Below are 27,896 nucleotides of genomic sequence, written 5' to 3' on the forward strand. Positions count from 1 at the left end.
TATTTTAATTTTCTCTTTCAGGCAAAGAGCAGATCTTACTTCAGAAGGATTATGAATCTGCTTCTCTGACAGAAGTCCGTGCCATGTTAAGGAAACATGAAGCTTTTGAGAGTGATTTGGCTGCTCACCAGGACAGGGTGGAACAGATCGCTGCCATTGCCCAGGAGCTGAAGTATGTTCCATTTAAAGGCTTGCAGCTGCTGACATTTAACTTTGCGATAAACTCTTTCCAATGAATTTGATAGTGTCATAGGTACCAACGTAAGAATTCCAGAGATAGCTTCATAAGTATATTATCTGTGCCGGTCTCTGAGACCTTTCCCTCATCTCTCCCGTACCCCCAGCCAAATATAGATATTCAACTGACTAAAGTATTTGAAAACAGTCATTTTCAAATTGACTTAACAGTAATTTTTTAGCATTAGCTCTGCTGATGAGTCCATTGTGTGTTGATGGGAATGCTGGAGGTGTCTATTTTGCAGTTCATATGGTTTGCTGAGAGGTACTGGTTGAGTTTTTTAGCTTAGAAAATAATTTTATTTTACCTAAATTACCAATCAGGCATCTTCATGTTGAGATCTGATATTTTCCCATAGGTATATCAGTCCTTTAAAAAGGCTTCACATCCCTAAATTATCTTTTATATACCAGTAGTAGTGGGTCATACACTGAATTTTCTGAAGATTCATTATTCTAGTATACTCCAGCATCATACAAGCAACCAAGCACACAACCTCTTCTGTACAAGTGCAGTTTTCACCCACAGTTCCAGCAGCTTAGCTACAGGACCAATACTTGCACACTTGCATACTATGTCCCAAGAAAACATAAAGCTGAGAACAACACATTTAATTATTGTTGACATCAGCTAGGTAGGCCAGGGGCCTGCCTGACAGACACCCTTATGGCAACAGAAGTCTTGAATGTTGGTGTAGTTACTCTGGTTAGACTCCATCTTTACTGGTAGAGTTTGCTTTTCTTTGCGGGAAGGCTGTTAATTCACCTAAGTGAAGCAGTTTTGTCAGCAAAGATCTGCCCATACTGACAGTACTGTAATGTTATATACAGATGTCCCTGTTCTGGTAAAGTCATTTTGGTGTATACACCAACATGTGTATGTTTGATTTTTATGATCTTACGCAGTTAATTGCAGTGGTTTTGTACTGTAAAACAGTGGCACTACTCCTGATTTCAGTGTTTGGCACATAATTAAATTCATTGCTCACCCACAGTATAAATCTGCAAAGCCAACGGGAACAAATGTGCATTAGCTGTTGAAAGAGGAGCCAGCATCAAAATTCCCAGATTCCTGCTCTTGGCTTCAAGCCTCCAAGTTTCAGTTTCTCGACTTCTTGAACAGGCAAAACATCTACTACTCAAAAAGCAAGTGTTAAAAGCATGTCCTCTTTTTACTTTCTAAAGGACCGTAACTCATAAACAGCTCTGCATTCATTAACAATTAAAAAATCGAAGTGCTATCTAAAAATGTAGTTCATACCTGGTAGCAGCAGCACTTTCACTAAATGCATAATTAAAATGGATTTAGAGGAAAAAAAAAAAAGCTATTTTTCGAGATTGTTTAAGGGAGGAAAAATAAGTACAGGGGATAGAGGAAAAGCTGTCTTTTAATATGTAAGAAGTCTGAAAAACGCAGAAGATGCTGATTTCACTGAGTATGTCAGTTTATGAAACACCTTCTGACATGCCCTGATCTCTGTTGTAGTTATTTGTTCTTTCTATACTACAGAATTTAATATCCTTCTGCACTGGAGAAATGCCTAATCATTGTTAATTCAGCATCAACTTTGCAAGTGTTAAGAAACCTTGGGAATGTAGTATACATAGCACAGCATCTGCTTACTAGCATTTTGAACCCTGTGTCCTTTACCTCTGTTGAGGCCAGTGAACACTGTATCCTGTCTATTTTAGGGTTGTCTCCTCTCAGTTGTTTCAGTAATTTGCTGTGTGAAGTTAAACAAGATATTTGTGGCCTGGACGGCAAAGGTGCTGAAAACCCATTGCTTTTAGAGATGCTCTACTTGGACTTCTCCTGTTATCTGTACAATGGGGCTATCAGTGCCTGTTTTTTCACTGAGACTCAGTGGCTCAGTAAGTCTTAGTGCTTCTGGAGAGCAGTGCATGAAAGGTTACAAATGTCACATTTTATTATTAGCTGCAAGCAAATGGGAAGCTTCTGTTTAGATGTTGATTTTAAGTATTTATCCGTAGTTCTTCAGACAGCCATTGAAACGAAGGAGCAAAACACTTTTTTCTTTCTCCAGTCATATTTTTTCATTGAAAGATTAAGCAGTGTTTGAATGCTAAGAAACATTCATTGGCACATGATCCAAAGCTTATTGAAGTCAGTGTGGGTATCTTTTTTTTTTTTGTTGTTCACTGGATCCACTGATGAGGAATCCTCATCATCCGTGTCTAAATTTCAAGTCAGGACACCTCCATGTTTTGTTTTAGACATCTCATAGCTGTCTAAAATTGCTATTTCCAAGTAGAACAATTGCTGTGTGACCTTGAACTGTACCAGTTACAGTTTCCTGTCCGGTATTTTCTGTGGCAGCAACAAAGTCCACCATGAGCTAAAGTTGCTAAAAGATTGTTGATTGGTGTGATAAAGCATTTGTGTCTATACAAGCAGGAGATTGCAGCCAGGAAGCTGCTGCAGGACTGTTGTATTCTAGACTGTATAGACATGGAAATCCCTGGCAGTGAAGCATGACAAGAGTTGGTTGGCACTCAGTACGAAACTGGAAAAAGAGTCAGGGATTTCTAAAATGGGATTTCCCATTTATGACATAACGAATGCTAAACAGAACTGGAGTGAGCTATAATACAAAGTGCTGAATTCACTTATGGTCCTGTGTGCTTGTTTCAACATTTTCAATCATCAAGATAAAATTTTTGGAATGCAGTTTCTTGCATATCCAGGACTTCTAGTATAGCAACTTATTTTCAGCCAAGAAGACCACTGTCTGGAGTGCATACTGATTTGGAGTGTCTTTTTGCTTCTGGAAACCTGGGCTCAAATTGTGCTTACGTACATGATTAACATGAGCCTGGTTCTAAAGCAGTGCTAAAGCGTGTTGCTCAGCAGGTTATTTTTGTGACACTATCACTATTCCTGAAGTGAGCTCATACATAAACGCTTCTCTGGATCAGGACAAAATCTGACTAAATTTTTAATTCTTTAAATATAAGACTTAATTAGTTGTAAGATAAATAAGAACAGCTTCAGGATTTTTAAATTCCAAACACTGTAGATTTCAAATTACTGAACAAATAGAAATGACCATTTTCAGTAGTTCTGTAACACATGCAGCAGTGCTTTGTTTATGGTTGATAAGCAAAACTTCTTTTTACAGAATATGAAATCCAGTCTCTTTATACCTTCGGTATTGAAAGAGACACAAAAATTAACATGAAAAGAAATGGAAGCCTGTGTCATATTTCCATGTAAACAATCTTCTATAAGTTATTTCTTCCTCTGCTCCTGCTTCAAACAGAACAGTGTTTTTTGATGCATATAATAATACACTTATTGGAAGTAAACTACAGCATGCCCAGAAAGGCAGTGGAGCTAAACTGACTAATGCCACTCAGTGGCATTACGTAGCTTATGATTTTTTTTTTTTACCCGCTGGTGCCCTTTTTAAAAGTTGTTTTGATAATGTTATTCTCCTACCTATTTGTCCACAGCACATATCCCAGGAAGAAATAGGATAGCAGAGATCTTATGGGGAATGACTGAACCTCCCTGGCAGAGCTGGTGGAGGAACGTTGCACATTACCTTCCAGGACTTTGAACAGAGCTGGTACAATCAGTCCCTCACTTGCATGGAAGGACACCTGCCCTTATCCTAATCGACAAAAGGAGTTAAGTGATCCATTGAAGCAAAAATAAAACTTGCTGTACTCTCAGTAATGTGACTGGGAGTATCAAGAAAAACATCCTGTCCGTATTCTGGTATATTAGGTTAAGTATGCCAGAAGAGACCAGAATACAAATCTCCACATCCCATCCACTTAGTGCGCTACCGATGAGCTCACAGTTCACACAGGAATATCATCTAATAGTCTCAATACTCTATAATGCAAAAAAATTAGGTCCAGCCAAAAAGTCTTAGCAATAAATATGTCTTAGCCTGTTTCATCCAAATCTCCATGCACCTGACTTAAAATTTCTTAACTAATAGATGGCTTTTGTTGCATCCCTTGAAGGCTAACAAAAAGGCTTGCTCCAAAGGAAGAAAGAATCAAGTTTTCAAATTAAGGAGTTATTGTGTTTTATGGTTTTCTGGCAGCTTTCTCCTTATACATAACACTTCTTTTACTTTACAATTTTAGTTTTTCTTCTTCTTCTTTCCTTGTCTTTTTTTTTTTTTTTTTTGTTATGGCATTTTATTTTTACTTGTTTTACCATTTCTTAGTTTCAATGGTCAATTGATAGCAGCACATGTGAAGCCTCTTTTAAACAGAATGGTTTAGATATTTCTCAGCTTTATCCCTAAGCATATTGTTCCTACTGAGCTTAGAGGAGGAAGGATGTGTGCTGGCCCTGGCCTCCAGTGTATCTTCACAGAGGAAAACTACCTCTGTTCTCATTTTGTCCTCTGTGATTCCCAAAGTTACTGGAGGGAAGTGATCTGTACATTCCTCTTGCCGATTGCCTAGAGAAAGATGTTCAAAAGGAGGGAACAAATTATATCTGCATTTAATGTCTTGTTCAAGCCTCAGAGTAAATCTTAGCTTCATATTGCCGTGCTGTCACATAATCACAATCTCTGCAATGCTCACTACTGTGCAAAATGTCCTCAAGGAGCAGCCAAGAGCTAAATTCAGTGAATGATGATAGGCTGATAAAAGTGAACTTCTGAAGTGCCAAACACATGCATTTTATTATGACTGCAGCAGAACCAAGGGGATTATCTGTCATTGAGATCCAAAACTCAGTTTGAAACAGACTCGGTGCAGAATCTCAGGACAGGGCTTAAAAAGTTACTCCAGTCAGTATTGTAAGTCATTTTCTGTCAGGATAATACAAGCATATTAAACTGGTGAAAGAGCAATGCTAACTGCTACATTCCTTTTGGGTGAACTGATTTGCACTGCTGGTACACCTGTGTCTGGATATTTCTGTGTTCTGAACAATCCATTTCTAGGGTGTAACTCTGTAAGGAGTTTCTGGAGAGAAGGATGAAAACTGTTCTCAGTGCCCCATGTCTGGGTAGCCCATGTTAGAGATGGATTATGCCTTGGACGCAACCTGAAATCTGTTTCTCAGTTAAATTATTTCACAGTGTATTAGTATGGATTTTTTTCAGATGAAACTAATGTATTTCAGGCCATTTAGCTTAACACCATTCCAATCTTCAGGAACTTGATAAAGTTCCTGAAACGTATCAAGGAACTTGATGAAGCCTCAGTCTGAAACATTCTGGTCTTCAGGAGATCAAGGTGCTTGTGCAACAAGAAAAGCTGAAACAATGATCGTTACAAACCTTAATTGTCTTTAATACCTGGACATCACAAATGGATAATGGATTTTTCTAACAACAAAGGAAGTCAATCCTGTTTCCATGCTGTGCTTCTTGAAATACTGAATGTGTAGAACACGCTTGTCTATACTGCATCAGTTGCTTACCTGGAGGAGAAATATTGCAAAAAAAAGAGGGTTAAATTACTGAGGGCCAGTGGAAGACTGCACATTGCAACTGCTCCTGTCTCTCAGAAAGTTACACAGACTTTTGTCTTCATTCTTTCTTAGTGAACTGGACTACCATGATGCTGCAAGTGTCAATGATCGATGCCAAAAGATATGTGACCAATGGGACAGCTTGGGAACACTTACTCAGAAACGGAGAGAGGCACTGGAGGTAAGCCAAATAACGATTAGGAGTTCAGCTGAGGGAGTGGGGGAAGGAACCATTTGTTTGTGACCTGGACACAGTACCATTGAGCATCCATTTTGTAATCCAAACAGCAGTAAACCCTTTCATCAGATCTCCATTTCAATTTGCTGTGGTTTCATTTTCAAATAAATTTGAATTGCTCAGACCATATCTGACAGTGCTTAGCTGACAAGGACAGTTCTAAAGCAGCAACAAATGGCATGTCGTTTATAGTACCGCTCTTTGGGAATTTGATGTCCAGCAAGGATAACAAAACACATTAGGCGCTTACCTTTTCATGCTTGTCGGAGCTTCATCAGGTGAGACATGGGATAGTCGTCAGCACTCAGTGAATTTTTTGGTAGTGGGTATTTGAAAGCACTGAGATATACATGTATTTCCAAAGCCTTTTTGCTTAAGAAAAGGGTAGTCACACATATGCATGGAAAGGTGGAAAACCTATGTCTAACTCTTTCTTTCTATATTTACAAGAAATTACTAAAGCAAGATCAGCAGATTTTAATGGATTTGCAGATAGAGTCCAGTAACAAAATACTTAAAATAGTAGTGGTGGGAAAAAACAAGTCATCTAATGTTACTCTTGAAAGGCATACATCCCTTTTTAATGTTTGATATGAAAAGTATCTTTAATGTAATTAGTTCTATTACTTTCAAATAGGTGGTGAAATCAGTCAACGATATAATCGATTGCTTTTGAAAAGATGAGACATGACTTTGCGAGTGTGTGTGTGTGTGTGTAGAGTTAGGTCTTGGCTCTAGTAACAAAGGAATGTATCTTTCCCAACCTATACAGAGGACGGAGAAATTGCTTGAAACAATTGATCAGCTTCACCTGGAGTTTGCCAAAAGAGCTGCTCCTTTCAACAACTGGATGGAAGGTGCTATGGAAGACCTACAGGACATGTTTATTGTTCATAGCATAGAGGAAATACAGGTAAATGATTGACTAGTTTGTGGCTTACAGTCATAGGAAAGGCAGGAAAGGAAGTTTTTCTTTCTTGGAGAGTAGAACAAAAATATTCTGTCTGGACATTTTCTTTGTGATAGGCGACATCTGCTGTACTATAAGTTCTTTCTTGATTGGTATGAAAGTACTCTTGAGATCATGAAAGAAACAATAGTCTTGATAAAGTCAATGAAGGCTTTTTCATGAATGTATCTACACGTATTATGTATCTACAGATACATGCAGACAGGGTGTTTGGGAGTTGGAAGAAGAGCTGTGCTTATTTACAGCAGATCCTCCTGATGTTGGAAGAAACATTACTGTTTTCATGCTCTCCCTCTCTGTTTCTGATTTTAGAGTTTAATCTCTGCACATGATCAATTTAAAGCTACTTTGCCAGAGGCAGATGGTGAAAGACAGGCCATACTGTCAATCCAGAATGAAGTTGAAAAAGTTATTCAGAGTTACAGCATGAGAATAAGTGCAAGCAATCCTTACAGCACTGTTACTGTGGAAGAGATTCGTACCAAGTGGGAAAAGGTAATGTATGCTAAATGCATAAAGGACATTGTAACATAGTATTTTGGTTTATGAATACTGAGAATATTCAGAGAACTTAACAATAGATCTGTATTTTTTTTTTCTAGCTCATCAGATGCCAGAATGAGCCAATCACTGGTTAAAAACTGGTGGAACTGGCACAAATTAAAAATCTCTTCATAAATGTATTTAATAATATGGAGAGGAGAAAGAGGTGGTAGCATAAAATTAGGTTATCTAATACACTAGGAGCATATTAAATGCAATTAAACACAATTTGCATCTATTAGATACAGTAAAATGAATAGATTGTTTGAAAAGCTGATGTTGAGATGGAAGAAGTAGTAGAAGGTTATGTTAGCTTTCATAATATAAAATATTTCACTGATTTTGTGTTAATTATGACACAGAATTACAGTTCTTTTCTTCAATCATATGGGCATATAGTTACACTGAGAACAAGAGCCCAGCTCTGGAGACCATTTCTATTCTAAGTCAACAGCAGAACTTTAAGAGGTTTCATTTTGAAATTGTCACAGTCTGGATCTGTATTTAAATAAACGCCTTTTTCTGTGATCAGTAATGTTAATGAAGCTGTCTTTCTATAAATTGTATCCTATACCTCACTCCTCCTCTGGTGCCACTTATATTTTCCTACTGGCATGTGACTATTCATATTCTCTGTGTCCCTCTACTATGCCCTTTTAATTACTACTTTAATTACTACTCTACTCTAAAATTCTTTGGAACTTTCTACAGTATCTTATGCTCTCTCATGTTTGGTAGGCTCACTTCACAGTATCCCCTGCTCCCATCACTCAGTTTTACCTATGACTTATTTTGGCTTCTTGGTGAGGCAAGAAAAGCACATGTTGCTTTTACAGAGCTGGTGGCTGGCCAGTGTGTGCCCTCCAGAAGAACAGAAATTGCATTTCATTTTCTCAGTATAAGCAGTGTCTTTTCTATTCAGCTCCTGCTTCTCACAAAAGTTGTAAATCTAGCCTCTTTGGGACCATGTTCTGTCCAGTTAGATTGAAATTGGCTGTTACCTTAAAAACACTGGAGAGGGATTAAAGAGAGGCTCTTAGAGCAATCACTTAAGCTTTATTTTCTTTGGAATAAAGTCAAATAATATGCTGAAGGTGAATGAATGTTTAGAATATATGAATTTACCAATTACGTAAGCTTACATGGACAAGGACACAGTCTCAGTGGGTTATAAAAAAAACAGAGGTATTGACCAAATTCAGAATGTCCCTGTGAAATCCAGTATAAGCCAAAAAAGCATTTGCAGTGTATTAGATGCCTTCAGGTATACATGAGGGACAGAGCATGTGTTGTGCTAACCTATCCTAATGGCTCTGCTTGAATGAAATATTTTTCACTGATTATTCTTAGAGCTATTACATAGAAATTGAATAGTACCTCTGTTTACAGAAAAAATCAAAATAACCGCTCTAGTAACAGTTCAAGTTAAATGATCACCTTGAACTTGAATCCAGTCAGAGGTGAGAATTTCTTCTCCCTGTGTGCTAGTCTCTCTGGTCAGGCCGCCCAAGACCATAGTAGCAATTTCTTATATTAGCACAGAATGGGTAAATAGAACAGTAATCATTTTTCTGGCTTATCCTGATACCAACCTTCAGACTAATAAGAAAATTAATAACTGTGAGCTCATTTGTTTTAAAAGGATTCAATCATGCCTACTCACACTTAGTGCTTTCCCATTCTAACAGGTGAAGCAGCTGGTGCCTCAGAGGGATCAATCCTTGCAGGAGGAATTAGCCCGCCAGCATGCCAACGAGCGCCTGCGTCGCCAGTTTGCTGCTCAGGCCAATGTCATTGGGCCATGGATCCAGACCAAGATGGAGGTGAGCATCAGATGCTCATGCAAAAGCTGATGAATGAAGTGTTATATCATTTATTGTCTTTGTTGTATGCACAGGACATCAGCAATCTCCATGACAGTTTACCAGCATGAACAATTTAGCACCTGTTAAGATGGTTTTTAATAGCGTAAGGTTGTACAAGTGGTATCCTAATGGTTAGTAGGACATGTAGCTTTGAAAAATTTATCACTTATCAACTATTTTGCTTCTGCTCTTAAAAGAAAGATAGTGGGATCACTGGAACTTCAGTACTGATTTCAGAAATAAATGTAGCACATTTTAGAAGAAAAAGTAAAGTTTGTCATCTTTGTATGAAGGTTTTATTACTATTGCTTCTTAGTCTGATAATATTACATACTTAGGTGAATGTGAGTCAAATCAGAAAATCTGAAACTTATATTTTGTGGGGTGGGGGGGTGTCTCTCTTTCTTTTGACAGGAAATTGCCCGCAGCTCTATTGAAATGACAGGGCCTTTGGAGGACCAGATGAATCAGCTGAAGCAATATGAGCAAAATATCATTAACTATAAACACAACATTGACAAACTGGAAGGAGATCATCAGCTTATACAAGAAGCCTTGGTGTTTGACAATAAGCACACCAACTATACTATGGAGGTAGGCATTTACTCCATTTTGTACTTGTTAGTTCATTTTGGCCTCTTCTATCATATAACTGCCTTCCCTGATTTGAAGAGACTACAATGGAGGATGGAATTTGACAGACTTTCTGATGATCTTATTAGACTTATTTTAAAAAAACGCTGTTTTTTTGTCACTTGCCCATACTAGGCTGAGAATGGCCTAGTGCTGTGTGAGAGCTGTTTCCATGACTGAGGCATAAGATATTTCCAAGAACCCTTCCTAGGCCTAAGAAAGGTGAAACATAAAGGCTTATTGGCTTGATTTCTCTTCTAAGTTAATGTAAGCAAAAAGTTAAAAATTAAAATTTAGCTCATCATGACTTGTTTTGTTTTTCTTCAGATAAACACCAGAAGGTTTTTTGTTGTAGTTTTTACATTTTGTTTTTCTATGAGAAAGCAATGTTTCTCTTTATGACAAACTCATGAAGGGTTTGAGAATTTACAGATTGTCAGTGAAGGTCCCAGTGCTGATGATGTGTAGGATGACACGTGTTGAACACATGAGAGACTCCTCGGTTTTAAAGAAAACTTTTGATATTTGTAAAGTGACCTGTGAGTTTACTAATTTACAGAATGTAGTAATATAGCTGAAACTGGTAATACTGGAAACAGTGTTGTTTGAATACCTACCTCTGACCAACTCAGGTTATGGAAAATAGCAAAGTCCAAGTCTTGTAGTCCAGAATAAACGCACTTTTAGTAAAGAAGTACCTATTTAGAAACCAGTTCCATATTTTCTTGAAGACCATTTTTATTTTTAATGGTCCTTGGTCGTAATGTACAGTTAGTGGTATGGAAAAGGTATCACAGAAATATTTAGAGCTGTTTTTTTTTGTTGTTTTGTTTTGCTTACTGTACTTTTCATAGCATTAGAAAAATATATATTATTCTTTAATAAACCAGTGTTTTCTCTATTGTAGCACATCCGTGTTGGATGGGAGCTCCTACTTACCACCATTGCTCGAACTATCAATGAGGTTGAGACTCAGATCCTCACAAGAGATGCCAAGGGTATCACCCAAGAACAAATGAATGACTTCAGAGCATCATTCAATCATTTTGACAGGGTACAGTACTCCTGCTTTTTCTCATTTAGCAATAGTCATTGTTCCCAAAAGCAAGTTTCTTTCCATTCCATATGTAAGCCTCTTAAAAATCTGCGAACTCAGTAAAAGTAGTTTTTTTTTTTTTTTAAAAAAAACAGATTTAAAAAAAAAAAAAAAACAGCAGTAAAGATCAGTTAACAAATAATTTACAGCCTTATGAAATTATAGCATTGTACAGACACTTTAAAGATTGATTTATACTCTTTAAATGTAATGCAAAATTATAGTTCTGGTAGTATTGTTGAGTATCCATTCAAATAACAGGCAAGACTGGATGCACTGTTATGGAAAATAATGTGCCCTTTTATTTTAAGGCAGTGCAGCACATTGTATGCACTTGCCATTGGCTTCCACCTCATTAAATATAGCTGTAATCTTGATTACAGTATGTTTTTTTCTTTGAATTGCAATTTGTCGCCATAGAAGTGTATTTGTGGGGAATACAGTTAGGGCACAGATAGCTGTCAAAGAAAACCCTTTATTTTCCTGGCTGTAAGTGGGAAGTAAGAGGCTGTGCATTTCATTTATTTAATCAGAGGTGAATAAGAAAGTAGGAATTAAGACACTTCTGTGAAGAAACTTAGCTCCTTCCATGATTTATGTAGTACTCATGGATAGAGGATTAAAAAGATCTACTTATAGAAACAGTAGCAATATACATGCAGACAGGGTTCTCACATTCCTGGTTGGAGAACCATCTGTACATGAATTAGCTCTGCTGGGTCTCTACTCACAGGTACCCACCTTCAAAACTGAATTCACATTTCAAATTCTGAAAAAAAAAGATTACCGCAGTGCAGGACTAGGCTGTTGTCTTTATCTCAATATAAATTCCTGTAGTTATCAGACTCTGCTTATCCCCTAATTTATATTCTATTATTTTGTGTGTCAGCTTTTTCAAATTATTTCAGGCTCTAGCAAAGTGCTACTTGATTTTCACTAACTTCTTGTTTGTCCAGCTCTATCCAGAATGGTTAGCCATACCTGGAATTATACTTCATGTGTATTGGATGCTGACAGTTACAGTTTGCTAAGTATTCTTTAGAATATACTTAACTGTTTAGGATGAAAAGCAGAATTCCCAAGCCTCTGCTTTTTGAAGGAACACACAAGTATAGAAAAGGCTAGCTACACAGGAATCAGGAAGAGATTTTATGGAAAATGTTACTTTCCGTATAATGTTATTCTACTGCAGTGTAATTCCTTTTTGTATTTGCTGAGGAAGCAGAAGATACCACTACAGAAGCAGAGAGAACTTCCTTGGCTTGGGAAGTAGCATACTAAATGGCTTTCCCAATGCAGAAGAGCAGATGACTGAGCAGTTAGAGCTATTAAAAGCGAATTTATCTAGGCTTGGATAAAGTATATAATGCAGTGCTCCTTCTGCCCTTGCTTCTGTTGCAGCTGAGTCAGAAGTGCAAGATTCTCCAGTAGCTTCTAGGGCCTCAACATCCTGGGCCTGGACTGCAAGTTTAGCTGCACACCCTATCTGTCCCAATATCAGATATAATTCAAAGGCCTTAAAAATAGGCCTGGAAGGATCACATTAAGAGAAAAACAATTTTGCAAATACCCCCTTTAGCACACTCCTTCCATCAGAGATGGGAAATCAGTCCAGGAGGACTTCAGTATAGTCACAGTACAGCAATTACATTCTTAGAAGCACAATGCAAGTTTAAGAAAGGAAAACAGTAAGATCTAAAACCACTCAGCCCTCAAGCCAGGCTTTCTGCAGGGGACAGATAGCAGAAACACTGATAAAAGAAAAGCTTATGCTGATTAAATTACACTGTAATTTAAAGGGCAGATGCGACTTGATCTACACAGACTAGGAGACATTGAACAAAAATGTTTGAGAGAGGCAGGCTTGTTTTTCATGTTTATATCTTCCCTGTCCTTGCACACTTGAATGTTTAGCATCAGTGAACAAAGACAACCCAGGGTGCTTCAGGGATACTTCTGGCTACACTAAATAATGAAGACTCTAAATTTGAAATTTAGATAGAGAGGGCAGTAATGTATTCTTTTATGGTCTTGATTATCTTAAATAGAAATGAAGAGGAAACTGGATCATCTGAACATAGGCACTAACATAAAAGTACTGACTTCTTCATGTAAGAAGGAAAAAATCATTTAGCAATATATGTAATAATTCTGTTGCTCATAGGAGCATTTCTGAATGCCTGACATAGTTTAAAAAATACACTGGAAGAATTAGTCTGCAATTCACAGTGATGAATAGCCAAAAAAGATTTGAAAAATTAATGCTGCCCTTGACCAGTAGGCTTTAAATGCATAAGCACAACAGAATCATTTATGCCTGCTATAGCTCTGACTTCTGTGGTATTTCTTCAGTTTAAGAAACATCTTAATGTTGAACTCTTAGGGTATGTTGAGGATGTCAGTAGAGTACTAATGTGCAGAGTAGCTCCCTTCTCCATTTTAAAGAATGTGTCTTGGTACACATAAACCTAACAACTTTCTTCCACTCCAGGAAGAATATATATGTGCATGTGTGTATACACACACACACACACACATAAACACACATACATAAAAATATAGTTTGTAATCAATTATGAGGCTTAATTCTACCATTGTTAGGTCTTTGAAAGAGAGCTAAGTTATTATTTTAAATGGCTTCTCCACCTTGAATATTTGAAAGAAAACTATTCCGTACTTTCCAAGCTTTTGTTTGAGGCTACATGCCTCAGACTCCCAAATTGCACTGAGTAAGTGGATATAAGTGCATATAAAAATTACAAGGGTGGGAAGAGTTTGCATTTTTTTCAGTGCATCCACCAGCACATTCGTGCTAACACAAAAAGCATTACAAGTCATCTTTATTAAAGGGAGGTGGTAAATACACTATTTCTTTTGGGGCAAGGGGCAGCCTGCCAGGGGCTTCTCTTCCCAACAGACATGTATGCATGCTGGTACCCAAGACATTATTCCTGAGGATGTTGCTCCTTACCCACTATTCCTTGCTGGAGGCTATGCCTGAAGGCACAGCCTAGTTGTAGGTATAAATGTAAATCTTTAGCAAAGCTGGTATATTTCCTTCCTCACTGTGATTGCATAGAGGAAAAAAGAGAAAATGGGACACCATGTCTGAATCATAGCAGTTTAGAAGTGTTTAAAATGGTGAATAGCTGCATTATGGTATGCAGGCAAATTGGGACATTGACATAGACATGTTGCCAGTCACTGGTTTTCAAATCTTTTCATACAGATTCCTTTTTCAGATTCAGTATATTTAGTACATTCTAAGTAAGATCATGAAGTATGGGATAAAAGATCTGCAGCTGCTTTGCAAGCGATATCCTACTGGCTGTTAATGTATGCTATTGTTGATTTTTGTGCAAACTACAGGTTTTAACAAGGAGCTCTGCATGCAGAACAAGAGCATCCTGCCACGATATATTTCACTAACAGAAAAACAACAGCACCCTAGTAAATGAACCCTATGATCAGGTCAGTTAGCACTCAGGAAACCAAGGCACATATTTGAGAATGTATTTCTTTGACTCAGAAGCACACTTTTTTATATAAGGCCACATAAAGGTCATATAGGGGAAGGAAAAGTTTTCTGGAGGCTAATAATGAAGGTTTCAGTGTTTTACTTCATGTCTGTAGGAAAAGATAAATGAGCCAATTATTTATATGCTTAAAAAAACTAATTTCAGTGCTGGTGTGTAAACAATGCAAAGAACCATTTTCCACTGAGCAAGCCATTATATGGATTTGATTTATGACTTAATTGCAAAATATCGTTGTATCTGATGCAACTCCAGTATTTGGCAAAGATTTTTTTTTTTTTTATGCTGTAGATGATAAAGATTAAAACAAATTAGCTACAAGAAAGTGAGAGCCTGCACATGGCATGACTACTTCTATTGGGGAATCCCAAAGGCAGATGCTGTATGTGAGCTTCAGTGCAACTATCGCATTCCTAGAGAAAATGGTTGCTTTGGTAGATATGCTAGCCTCCCTTTCACTCCTGGCTGCCCTCTTCTACTTGTTGCATGACTACAGCTGCCATGTATGGCTGGTTAGGATGCTTACACATACAGTGAACACCCCCAGTGTACTTAAATATCTAATATTCCCCTACCAAATCCTGTGGGGGGGGAGAGGAAGAGGAACAGGAGTTGGCTCTTAGTCCCCATTTTTATATTATTTTGTTTGTAGTTACACAGTAATTTCTATGGCTTTAGAAAGAAGATAAAATGAGCTGACTTCACTCCTGGTGTGACTTGCTCCCATTGCCTGTCCTCAGGATGGGTTTGCAGAGTTTCAAGTCAGCATAGATTAACATTTTCAGCAAATGATAAAACAAGCCATTTTGAATGCTTTATAGCACGAATCATCCCATAAAATAGAGATGTTAAAAGAAAAATCACTGTGGTTGTGGCTTTCAACTAAATGCTGTTCCAAATGTGTAGCTTTGCTTTATCTCTCATCACTGACTTCTCACTGTTATTTTTCATCTTCCCTTCGTGGAGCTGGTGGGGATTGATGTAGAGGGAGTCAGTATAATCACAGCATGATATGTCAAAAATGCATGGTGTCATGAAGTTAACCATCACTTAATCCTATTCATTGGTTAAATAAGCTCAGTGCATTTGTTAAAACTCTTAAAATTTCAGTTATGCATAACTACACAGAAATTTTCAAAAGTAAGTTATTCATCCACCAGGCAAACCCACTCCCTGTAAAAAGCAGACAGAAAACCTTGGATCTTCTGCAAACTGTCAATCTGTCAAATCAATAAAGGCAAAATTTTTCAGCTTGGGAACATCTTTGTAGTTATATACATGGTAATTCAATCTGAAGTACATGGCAGATAGGGCACATTTTGTATGAGCAACAAGGAAGAGAAGAACCAGTCTGTTTTTAAGAATTAGTGTAAATTTATTGACCTGCAAAATAGAAAAATTAATTGGTTCAAAGCAATGACGGAATTTGTGGTGATGGAATTAGGAGCTAGAATTATATTTGTTATATTAATTTTTATATATAGATCTGTATACTGTACAGATCATTAAAGAACAGAAAATAAGATGTATCATTTCTTTGGGATCTAGGGAAAAGTCAATTGTTTTGTAGTTCTCTCTTTCATTTGAAACACATGTTCAGTTGTTACGTAATATTATCAGATCAAGAGAGAAGTAACAGTGATTGCGCAGGGAAAAAGTGTTTGAACAGATTCAGTGATCTGTTTACTGAATCTTGGATACACTGTTGTACAGCAATATAAAAAGGAGATAGCAAATGGTAGTACAATATAATGGTAGTACAATAGAATGAAAACCATCGTATCAGCATAAATGTTAAAAAGCGCCTGTTCACAAATTTGTGAACAAGGTAGTTGAAATAAGGACCTCTTGTACCAAGTGAAAAACTAAAGCATGAAACTAAAAACGTTGTACACATTTTAGGTAATTAATTGCAATAAGTTGACATTATGTTTCCATGAATTTATATAAACATATGGTTATTCATAAAAGAGTAGAATGTTCTTTACTAACCAACTAACCTGATCTGTGATTCTTTCCTTTTTCCTTTCACCTTCCAAATGCATGACCTTGATGGGATGCTAGGATGAATCTGGCAATCTACACTCTGATGAATTTAAAGCCTGCCTCATCAGTCTAGGACAGGTTGGAAATGATCTGCAGGTAGAGGAAACTGATATTGTTTTGTTTTTAGATAGGCCAATATAATAATTGCCAATTGTGGAGTTAAACACCAGTGTATTCAGCACAATGCTGTAAAAAGATTCTGCCCCTGGGAAGGCAGCTGGATTAGAAGGACTCTCAGCATACCTTGGAACCACATTTCTTGGACTCTGCATTCTACATTCAAAGATTTTTCAGGTTGCTTCTTTCACTTGATGAGACAACTGTGGGAAACTTCTATGCTTCTTGCACCCAGACTTCTCATTTTCCTTTCCTCAGACTCAACACAAGCTCTCTACTGCTCTCTCCTTATTTAGAATGATCAGTCTTCTCACAGCCACTGTATTATACCACAAAACAGAGGACAAATTTCTTTACCTTATTACTGTCATGCCATTTACTGTTTATTTACCTCTGAGCCAGGAATGACACATGTTGTTGCCTGTAAAATAAGCAACCTCCTTCTATACAAGGTCTTACAGTGACTTTCTTCTAAGTTTTGTAAGTGCCGTCCTTTAAGTCAGTGCGCTCATCTCTTTGTTGTAGTATAGAGCTTGAAGAGTAGTTGGAAGACAGAAAATCCATGTGTTTATTTCCTATATATCAGCAGGCAGCTCTTATCATGTACCTTGGAGGTGGAGTGTTTTAAATAGTCAGTGATACTCTATTTTGTCTGTTTTTAACTACACTTCTAGTCACTACACTGTCCTTTGCAGAGAACTGAAAAGACTTTGTGTATCAGGGAGGCAGCTTGTGCATCTCCTCATTTTGACTAGTTTAGTAACAAACTTTTCTCCTTGCTCTTTTCTTTGTCTTCTCTGGTTGTCTCCTCTGTATTTTTGTCCTCTCCCTTCTCTCTCCCCTGACCTTTCACCTTGTGATGAAAATGTCTGTTTCCTGTGTGTAATATGTTAGCTACTTCTTCCTCCTCTAAAACTGCTGATGATTCTGGTGATCTGCTTGGGCAATATCAATGAATACTGTTCATACACTGGATCCAATTTCCCAATGGTCTATACTCATCATCACTGAAAATGACCTTGGATGCTTCACACCTTCCCTTCCTATGTTCCTTACATTGTTTTGGTCAATAGAGGAAGAATGGACTGATGGACCACGATGATTTCAGAGCTTGCCTGATTTCAATGGGTTATGATTTGGTATGAATTTTACGAAACAATGGCAATTGATTTTGCTTACAGCTTGTGACATTAACCCAGCAACACTAAACCTTATTTAGACTGGCAGAATACTAATAATGTAATTTACACTAGAGATATTAGTTCCTTGTTGGTTTGCTTTTTCTGTGTTTTCAAATGGTTAAAAAGGAAGTTAAAAGTAAAACTAGGCACTTGAGAACCATATTCTATGGTCAGCTGTATTGCTCTTTGAATTATAAGGAAATTTTCAAAGTTGAATTTAACAGTCATTAAATCTTTATTTTTTCTTTCTTTTCTATGTAAATTTAAATTTTTTATCTGCATGAGGAAGGACAAGTTTGATGTTTTTCACTTCTTATTATTCTCATGAACTAGGTTTGGGTGTTGCACTCTTTGCCCTCATTTTTCAAAAAAAAAACCAACAAAAAATCCCCTCATCCATACATACCAGTTCATTCTTTTTAGGGGGGGGGAGGGGGGAGAAATCAGCCAAAGTTGAACTCTCCTGTATTTGGCATGACATTTTTAGAATTTTTTCCCTAAGTTCTTTGTTTAGTTAGTCTGCGTGTACCTTCTTGGGGTATTTTTCCACATTCCTGTGCAGTACCTAAATTATCATGGGGTTGTTATTGGTTTTAGGAGGTGGTGAAAAATGAAGGGTTAAAACAAGGTTAACAGGCACTGAGAGAGAATGGCACAGGGGGGAAGTTACAGAAAGCTAATTTAAAGGTATGTGCTGTGTATTTAGGACAAAGAATATCTTTTTCAGAGGCACCATGGCTGTTCTACAAAAGAGAGGTAGTCATTTAAGATCCCAGATTTCACTGACTGTGACATTTGTGTTCCTAAGTCAGTAAAATGCTTTAAAGACTATGACCACTGGTCCCTACTGGGCATGTGGCCATGGGCTTCATGGGGTTTCAGAGACTGATATTACAGTGACCTTTTTCTTTTTTTTTTTTTTTTTATTTTATTTTATTTTATTATTTTTTAATTCTCTGAAAGGGTGAAGCTGAGTTTGCCCGGATCATGTCTCTGGTTGACCCCAATGGACAAGGAACTGTTACTTTCCAATCCTTCATTGACTTCATGACCAGAGAAACAGCAGATACAGACACAGCTGAGCAAGTGATAGCTTCCTTCAGAATCCTGGCGTCAGATAAGGTCAGTCATTGTGCTTCTGGCTGTAAGGATTAAATAGCTCTCCTGTTTAGCTCTTATTTACTGAAAGTCTTATACAAGCTTTTCAGTAATTATGAAGCTTTGTTTTGGGTTCATAAGAGTTCAGAGAAGGCACTTGCCTTTTTTCTCGTATGGAACCAACACTCTTAGCTGAAATGTGTGCAGAATTCAAGGCTTGTATTGTCACACAGAGATAACAAAAATAGACATCTTAGAGAATGAAATCTTAGGCAAACAGTTTGTCCATATAATGGATATATTGTACATCAAGCTGTTTCCACACAGCAGCCTTCATTAAAGGGGAACTCATTCTGCCTTTCATGATGTTGTCTGGATGTTTCAGTGCAGAATTTGGCCCTCTGGAACACAGCCTGGGTCAATTGCACAAGCTTACACCCAGTTGTGAGCCAGGTTGTGACCTGACATCTCATGCAACAAGGTGATGCAATGTGGCATTGCCCCATCCTAGGAGGAAGCTTCCTCTGTTCCTCCACGGGTACATGGAGGAGGCTCCTGAGTTTGGAATGCTCTCCTCCCAACAGCCAGATCCACTGGTGAGTGAGCTGTGTTAAGAAGATGAAAGGGAGGACAATGGCAACACAGTAGCCTCTGGAGGAGTCAGGGCCTCATCTGCCAGGAAACCAATCCTGTGCTATTGAGAAAGAAGAGATCACAGCAGTATGGGTCTATTTGCCCAAGCTCGCTCTATTGATTTTCTCATTCTGACTGTTTGTATTGATTTTGTGATCTCAGTTATTAAGGACCACATTCTGAACTCAGGACATGTTTGCAGTAGTCATCACAGTTACTGTGGACCTCATTTTGAATTCCAGACGTGTTCTCAGTAGGAATTCATGTGGAAGATGAAAGCCAAGGTCTCAGGAAAATACAATTTTCTTTATGTTGCTATTTTAAACAATGCTAAATCTATTAGTGTTTTCAGAGTGTATTCTTCATATCATAAATGCAAGCCATTAATAGCAATAGTGCATCTTTCATTATAAATATATTAGGGTGTTGAAGCTACCAGGATCTAGCTGACAGTGTGTCTGCCCTGTCACTGCAGAAGGGGCAGTGAGGCACTCTAGGGATACTGAACTAGCTACCCATGGATGAACTCCTGTAGCAGTAGCCGTCTACCCACTGCTGCACAGTGATCCATTGCTAACACACACAGGTACATATCCCAAGACTGGATTTTAACCTAATCGGTTTGTTGGTGTAGGATTATCTCCTTCATTATTAAGGGTGGAGTTTATCAAGGGGAACATTTGTTTTCAGGAAAATGAGCAGGACATCCAAGTGTATTAGCTGCAGTTACAGAAAATGAATGTATTTTATGTCTTTGAAGAATACATACTGAATTTGTCAATCATTTCCCCCCTCACAGCCTTACATCCTCGCAGATGAGTTACGTCGAGAGCTGCCTCCTGAGCAGGCTCAGTACTGCATCAAGAGAATGCCTCCATACACTGGCCCAGGTTCTGTTCCTGGGGCTCTGGATTACACCTCATTTTCATCAGCACTGTATGGAGAAAGTGACCTCTGATTCTGTAATTGGCTGTATTCATAGTAAACACAAAAAATACCCACCTGATTGCCCAGATTGCTTCTCAAAAGGTTTGACAAGCTGATTTAAAAATGAGTTTTACAAATGCAGTAGGTATCTTCAGTGTAAAGTGCTATTACTAAAGCAACTAGTGTATATTAATGTGTGCAGCACGCTAGATTACTGCATTGTTGGTTTTAGGTTGTCTGTCCTATACAATGCAAGAAAATATTAAAAAAAAAAAAAAAAAAAAAAAGGCAAGATACTGACTTTGGAAATATCCCTTAAGAAGATAGAATGTAAGGCCTAAGAACATTGAAACTTCCAATTATTTAGACTCACAAAATATTTCTCCATTTTCAGAATGTTTCAACGCCCTTTGTGCTTCTTTTACGATGTTCATAAAACTATGTTAAAGTCATGCTTTTTTTCTTTCATAGAGCAATGTTGTTTTCCTCTTATGATTTCTGATTTTATATGCTTCTGCTGGTGAAATTTAATAACATATTAAAATGAAGTTTTTCAGGGAAGAAATATATAAAAGAAGTAAACTACTTAATTACTAAAACAATCCGGAATGCTATGTCTTTGTCTCTTAGAGATGGTTTTCCAATATCACAAAGAATTGTAATGTAGGGGAAAAAAAGCTGAAAAGCTGATTAAATTGCAGGTTTAGAGTTATGTTAGCAGTACTTTGAAGCCTTTAACTTTTACAGATGAGGGAGTACAACTTTTATAATCAGAAATAACAAGGAAGCTAATTTTATGTGAGCTGTTTTGTTTTGAAACCCTCTTTCTTGTCTGTGTTGGACAATGTTTGTTTCTCAGTATAAGAAAGCCAGTCCCTTGTTACATTAGTGGGTAACATTCATCTCCATCCTGAATAATGCAAAATCCCATCTGAGCAAATGTAGCATGGTTGTCTTGCAGCTTTAACTGTTCAGTGCTCAAATTACAATTTGTCTTGACTTCTGCTGGTTCACAGGCAGTTTGGTCTGTATTATGCTCTTGGGAACTGTTTGTTCTACTGTTTTTTTTTTTTCCATCTTGAGAAATAAAATAAAAAAGCAGTAACTTTTTTACTTGAGCCTACTGTCACTGAGGAAATGCAATGTAATCAAAGAAAACCATTTACAAATGGTGAAGTGAGCTCTGCAGCCCAGTGCTATTAAAGCAATGATGTGCCTATTAAATAAAGTCTGCTTTTCAAAACCTTATGAGACTTCTGTCATTGACAATCATCTAGTGTTTCCCTCTAAGAATTTGAAATACATCTGAACATTAAAGGAGGTTTGTCTACGGAAAGTTCAAAAAATGTCATACGTTTCTGTACATTATGTTTGCATGAACAACAGGTGCTGTGTGCTGGAGGGACAGATATAGCCTCATGAAGTGACGTGGAGCTCAGAGTGAATGGGACAGTGTTTCCACTCGAGTCACCTGGCACATGTCCAGAGCGTATTAGACTCTTAGTTTAGATTGTTTTCAATGAGATGTGGACACTAATACTTTTGAAAATGTTGGCCTTAACCTTTCTGTATCTCTCTTTTTCCTCTTATACAAAAAAGCAGGTGTTAAGTACACAATAACGCTTTCATTGGCCTTTGCTTCCTGCAAGGTAAGGTGCGTGTGGTGTGAGCAATTTCAAAACAATCCTAGAGGAGATGGGCAACAAATAACTCTTCTCGCCCACCTTGTGTACCAATTTCACTTCCAGCCAAATGACTGCTGGGCAGGCTGAATCCTATTAAATAAATCTCTATATCTCTCATTGTTACAGTTTAATGCAACCAGAAGAAAGACATTGAACTTGCAAGCAGAGCACAAAAGCAAAATCTCAGTGCTACAGGCGAGATTATGCTAAAAATTGGCACAAAGGCAGTTTACATTTCACAATCCTTTTGGGTGCCATTTATGGTCTCTATCTGCTAAATTTTACTGGTAGGAGTCTGATTGTGATATCCTTCCTATTTCTGATAATATAAAAAAGACTTTGAAACTCATCCTTTAGCTAAATGTTCTGTTGATCAAAGTGGGTGAGAGATAATGTTCTTAGCACCATGAGAAGAAGAATTCTGTAAAGTACTTTTTCCATTCCCATATCAGGTTTCTAATTTCTAGAGCAAACAAAACCAGTGGCAGACATCTGAAAGGATTAATTACCCATCCGTACTTGCCTAAAATGTTATTTCATATTTATTAATTTATTTCATGTAAAAATAAAAACAAAAAACAATCATCAAGTTCTTTCTGCCAGCATCACCTATTTCTAGGGTAACTAGGTAAATAAATAAACTGCGTTATTTTATCCTGAAGCAGTCTTTAAAGGTCTTTAAAATATTCTGTGATCAAATTGTAGGGCACTGGGCATGCTAGAGACATTTCCTTTTCCTCTAAAGCTCAATTTTTAGTAACTGGCACTTGCATTTTTTCTGTATAATCAGTCTGTTCACATTGGAAATCAGTGGTTTCAATTATGTTTTCTGTCTACACCATTCTGGCAGCGAACTAGTTTTTTTATGACAACATGTAGTAGTAATTGGGCCCAAGGTAATGAATACACCAGTCATGGGTGTCAGATCAAGGTTCAATAGGAGAAGGTACAGCATTATTTTGACAATCATGTGAATGAAGGTTATAGGATAAGGTAAAATTCAGAAAGAAAATAAGGTTTTAAGTTGCTTTAATGACTGTAAAACTGAAGTCTTGTGTGACTTCAGATAGATACAACAGATTTTTGAAAATCTTCCTGCCAGAATTATCTTGATTTTCCAGTGATCATCTTCAGTCAGTTTTTCTGTTCTTCACAAAGGTGCTGATGCAGGTTGAGAACAGTGTTGTCAGCTCTGTGCTATCTTCATACCTCCTTTCTTCAAAAATAGAGTTTCTAGAAGTTTATTTCTTACCTACTGGCCACAAAAGGCTTAAATGAGAGCAGCAGCTAGTGGCTTGTATTTCCATCAGAACATACTCCATTCTTGGAGAAGGCCATACTCTTTCATTCAGGTTGTTCCTGGTGTCTGTAGAAGTTATCCGAAACAGTAGCATTCTTGACAAAGGAGGAAAATGCTTTATATTAGCAGTTGGATTTGGATGGTAAGCACGGGTGTTTTTTTTTGTTGTTGTCGCTTGTTTGTTCAGCTTAAATGACTTGTAGTTTGGAGTAATTCTGTAAGGCAGTAGTTGCTTGATAGTTGCTAGTACATGAACAGTGCCTTACAAGCACACCTCCAACATTGTTAGTAGTGTCAGTATTTTTTGCTGTGCTTTTACAAACATCTCTAGTAATACTTAGATGAGAGTTAATTACTAATTAATTACTTAGCTATCAGGTGACACTGCTTTGAAGGACATTCATGGCTTAACTTTGCCAAATCCAAATCCTCATCTTCTTCAGTGGGACTGTACATCTTGGTGCAGGATGGAGTTCTAGACTTTGAAGACAGGAACACACCTGAGGTCATTCTTCAAAAGAAGTAAGGAACAAAGTCAATGAAGGTTCGATATAGACACTGAATGCTGGGAATCATCTGTATGACAAATACTTAGAAATAAGGATGAGCTCAGTCAGACAAGAAGGCATGTGTATCATTTCCACATCTTAAGCACATAGTAAGAATGATTAAATAAAAGATCTGGCTCTCAGGTTGTGTTCTAATAGAAAATGACTGAAGCAGCTGTAAGTTTGCCACAGTTAAAGTTCAGTACAATATGCCTTGGCTTTGAATTCCTGATTAACATATTTCTAACCAGGGAAAACTAATCAGCAGTCTGGACAATTGTATTTTGTCAGATTTTATATATGAAAAATCTTCCCATTGGCTACTTCTGGAGAGAGTGCCAGAGGAGGTAGTGCTGTTGTGGTATGAACATGCCAGGACATTGCACAAAAAGCACCCCAAAAACTCAGAAACAGAAAAATATCCCCTGAGATGCCAAAAATACTCAAATATGCAAAACCTACTATAATTTTACAGTATGACCATTGCTAGTGTTGCTTTAACCTTACTGGTCTCTAGTCTCTAAGCTGTTTCTCTCTTTGTAAACATTCACTAGGTTTCAGAATAACTGAAATATCTGTTTCTTCCCCGTGCCCTCTTCCTCAGGTTTTATGTTTAACAACCTGTGCGCTTGCTTGCTTGTGTGTCAGTCTACTTTCTGCTTCATGAAGGAATTTATCTGTGGAGCTGCTACATCGGGGTAGTCTGTGCCACAGACAGCTGTTGGCATATTCTGATAGGAATCGACTTGTTTCAGACCAAATATTTTAATATAGAAAAGCTGATCGTCCTAAACTGGATTTCATTTTATTTTGCTCTCTCTTTTTAAAACATGGGATTCCTTTCTAATTTTAAGCCAAGGTGTGGGCTGCCACCACAAAGGACAAGTCAATCTCCACTTTTTCCATGATCCCATTTATTTATAAATAGAACAGTTCCCTGTTCTGGTTACTGTGCTGGCTGGGAATATATTCAGTGTACTAAGAAGGAGAGATTATCCCTTACAACAGCAGTCTGTATTTACATTATCTTGAAGTGATTGTAGTCCTGTGGAATTAGGGACCCAACCACATGCTTTCACTAGAAGTTCTTTATTATTCCAACAAATGAATGTTTATGTGCACACAGCAAATATTGATACAGTACTAGGAATACCACTCATTTCCCTCATAAAGTAGGATAACTACATTAACAGACAAGTCCAGTCATTTCCACATGTGAGCTTGACTAGGATTTCATATTCCAATCTTCAAAATAAATTGCCAATTTGCTAGGCTTTTGGAAATTTCATTAGCATCTGTAATAGTGTGTTGCACAAACTTGATTATTGGTGTATTACTTCAATTACTTGGAAATGAAATATATTAGATGACTGTCCTGAGGCTATTTTAACACCCCTCCATCCCTCATCTGCTTACTCTTCTCTGTTTTGTTTTAAAAACCTGGCTGTTCTATCTGGCCCCAATTCATGGAAACTTTCTTCCCTACAAGATATCTTTTAATGCTTAAATTGAAAGATGCTCTCAAGTGCTTTCCTCAGAAGGAGTGGTTCTCAAATGTGCTTTCCTGAGCTTCAGCCTTCAAACTGAGTAAATGCTCCTTGTGTAAGGAGCTCAGGTATAGAAGAACTCTAGTGGCACCACAGTCAGGGTGTCCTCTCTCAGGTTTTTGCTAGTCTGCTGGCAAGAACACAGGAAAAAAATGTTTGCATAAATTGCCAGCAAGTCTTGCCTTGGCTGGAACTTAGCCATTAATATAGCCAGATCAAATTAATACCATTAAAAAACAACCAACCAAACCCAAACCAATCAAACATAGCATGACTGTATCAAACATCTTGTTCAGACTATTATCCTGGCTCCATCAGTTACCGGTAGCAGGCACAATGGAAGTGTGTAGAAGCAAGGCAGCCCAGTGCCATGTGTGCCCAGAGCACTCTCCCAGCTGCCAGTAATTTGTGGGTCAGGAACTTGTGGAACAGTGCACACTGATGGCAAAGATTTATTCTGGTTTTCTGCTATAGTAGTATCTTCTCTGAGAACTCTTCTATACTTTCACTCAGGAGGACCTGCTATTCCTATAAATTCTCAGCAGGCTATTGGATATGTTTCTTTAGGAAAAAAAAAAAAAAAAAAGGAGTAAAGGTTTACTGTTTGTGCTTTTATCTTTTTACAAACTCTTTCTCAAAGTCTTTGCTTTCACTTATCTCATTATGTTTACCCTGTCAGAATTTATAATCCTGTTTTCTTCACGTAATCCAAGAGAGAGGAAATCCTATCTCCTGTAAGATAAAACCCACCACCATCACCATCAAAAAACACAGAAACCTAGCCCAGTCAAGCCTGATTATTTAACTGAAAACCAGACACCCCATGGTGACTGGTGTATGCCTGCGTGACCATCCAGAATAGGTGTGACAGACACAGTGCTGTCAGACATGAAATGCCTGAGGTCCTATCTACTGACACTGTGATTAAACCAAAGATACAGAATTTAATATCATGCAGCATGTTGCATAACAGTCTTGCTGTTGGTTGTTCATCTTCTAGAGACAACAGTCTGTGGCAGTTATAACTTTTAGCTTTGTTGTTTGCTAACTGAAGGTGACAAAACCTAATTTCCACAGCAAGCTGGAGAGCACCTGTAAAGGCCAGAAAACAGTCCAGCCGCTTGGAAACGAAATCCGTGTAATTATCTGAAGTGACTTGTGGAGGAAGTGGCTGAAACATTAATAGTTATATATATATATGTATGTATATATAAATATACAGGTATTGTTATGTTATTTAGCATGTATTATATTTCTTTTTTTTTTCTTCCCATTTTTCATTTGAATATAGTTGCACATGCATTTGTAAGAAGTTAAACTTGTACTTGTGGAAAACACAAATGTAAACAGAAATTAATGAAAAAACATTTTTTATAGTTTTCATTCTTCCCCATAATGATCTACATTTCTGTCATCCACCCCCACTGGCCTTGTGAACACTCCAAATTAAATATATTGGTTATGCTTATGTCAGACATTTTCTTCCATCAATAATAAGAAACTTGCTTTTTCATTTTATTTCAGAAAGAGCAATTAAAAACATTCCTTTATGACTGATCCCAGCTGACTGCCCTTTGGCTCTTCTTATTTGGGAGCTTGGGCTTTTCATAAGAAACATTGCTTCTCCAAGCCAGACCAAGAACATGGATGGCCCGGTGTCTATTTGCAGAGGACAATTGACTGGGATAGCTATAGAGGAATAGATATTCTGCCAGCATCCTTTTGAATAGCTCCTCATGTCAACACCTAACTCAGAGTAATTTCCACTTTCTATATGGTGGCATTTAACTGCTGTGTTACTCTACAGACAGGATTGTCCTTATCAGAGGCCAGTTGTTTGCCTTTTCTGAAAAGGCATCATTCTTCCTGCAAGCTTTTACTGTCTATTTGCAGAGAGCTTTCCTTTCTAACCCAGCCACCAGACTTTTTCTGAACACCCTTTCCCCGCTTCCAACAGCTGTCCTTTAGAGCTTAAATGTTCCTGACTGGAGACATTAACTTAAATCTAGTTTAATGATCTCAAGGTTTCCTTGAATCTGATTTTGAAGGGAGGCACTTTATTTCTACTTGATCAGAACACAGCCATTCTTGTTTTGTTCCAAGGCAATAAATGAGGTAATATTCCCTTTGGTTTTATAAAGTATCTTTAGGTTTATCTGCTACTGCTGTACACTCTAAATTACACCCTTCAATGGCCAGGAATGTCAGTATGCCTTGCCAGCCACC

At 37.6% G+C, this 27,896-nt stretch overlaps 1 protein-coding gene across 1 annotated transcript in view; it reads left to right on the top strand.

The window, feature by feature from the left end:
- ACTN2 (actinin alpha 2) overlaps window positions 1–21,838 on the top strand; it is a 68,570-nt gene extending 46,732 nt beyond the window's left edge. The window contains exons 12-21 of the mRNA XM_084284184.1: window positions 22–172; window positions 5,780–5,888; window positions 6,718–6,858; window positions 7,228–7,410; window positions 9,147–9,281; window positions 9,738–9,917; window positions 10,864–11,010; window positions 17,825–17,890; window positions 18,896–19,054; window positions 20,463–21,838. Coding sequence (XP_084140310.1) covers window positions 22–172; window positions 5,780–5,888; window positions 6,718–6,858; window positions 7,228–7,410; window positions 9,147–9,281; window positions 9,738–9,917; window positions 10,864–11,010; window positions 17,825–17,890; window positions 18,896–19,054; window positions 20,463–20,621 — 1,430 coding nt within the window. The 3' untranslated portion in view covers window positions 20,622–21,838. The remainder of the gene's footprint in view (window positions 1–21; window positions 173–5,779; window positions 5,889–6,717; window positions 6,859–7,227; window positions 7,411–9,146; window positions 9,282–9,737; window positions 9,918–10,863; window positions 11,011–17,824; window positions 17,891–18,895; window positions 19,055–20,462) is intronic.
- The last annotated feature ends 6,058 nt before the right edge of the window (window positions 21,839–27,896 follow it).

This window comes from Netta rufina, assembly GCF_964035555.1.
Source record: "Netta rufina genome assembly, chromosome: 3".
NCBI lineage: Eukaryota > Metazoa > Chordata > Aves > Anseriformes > Anatidae > Netta > Netta rufina.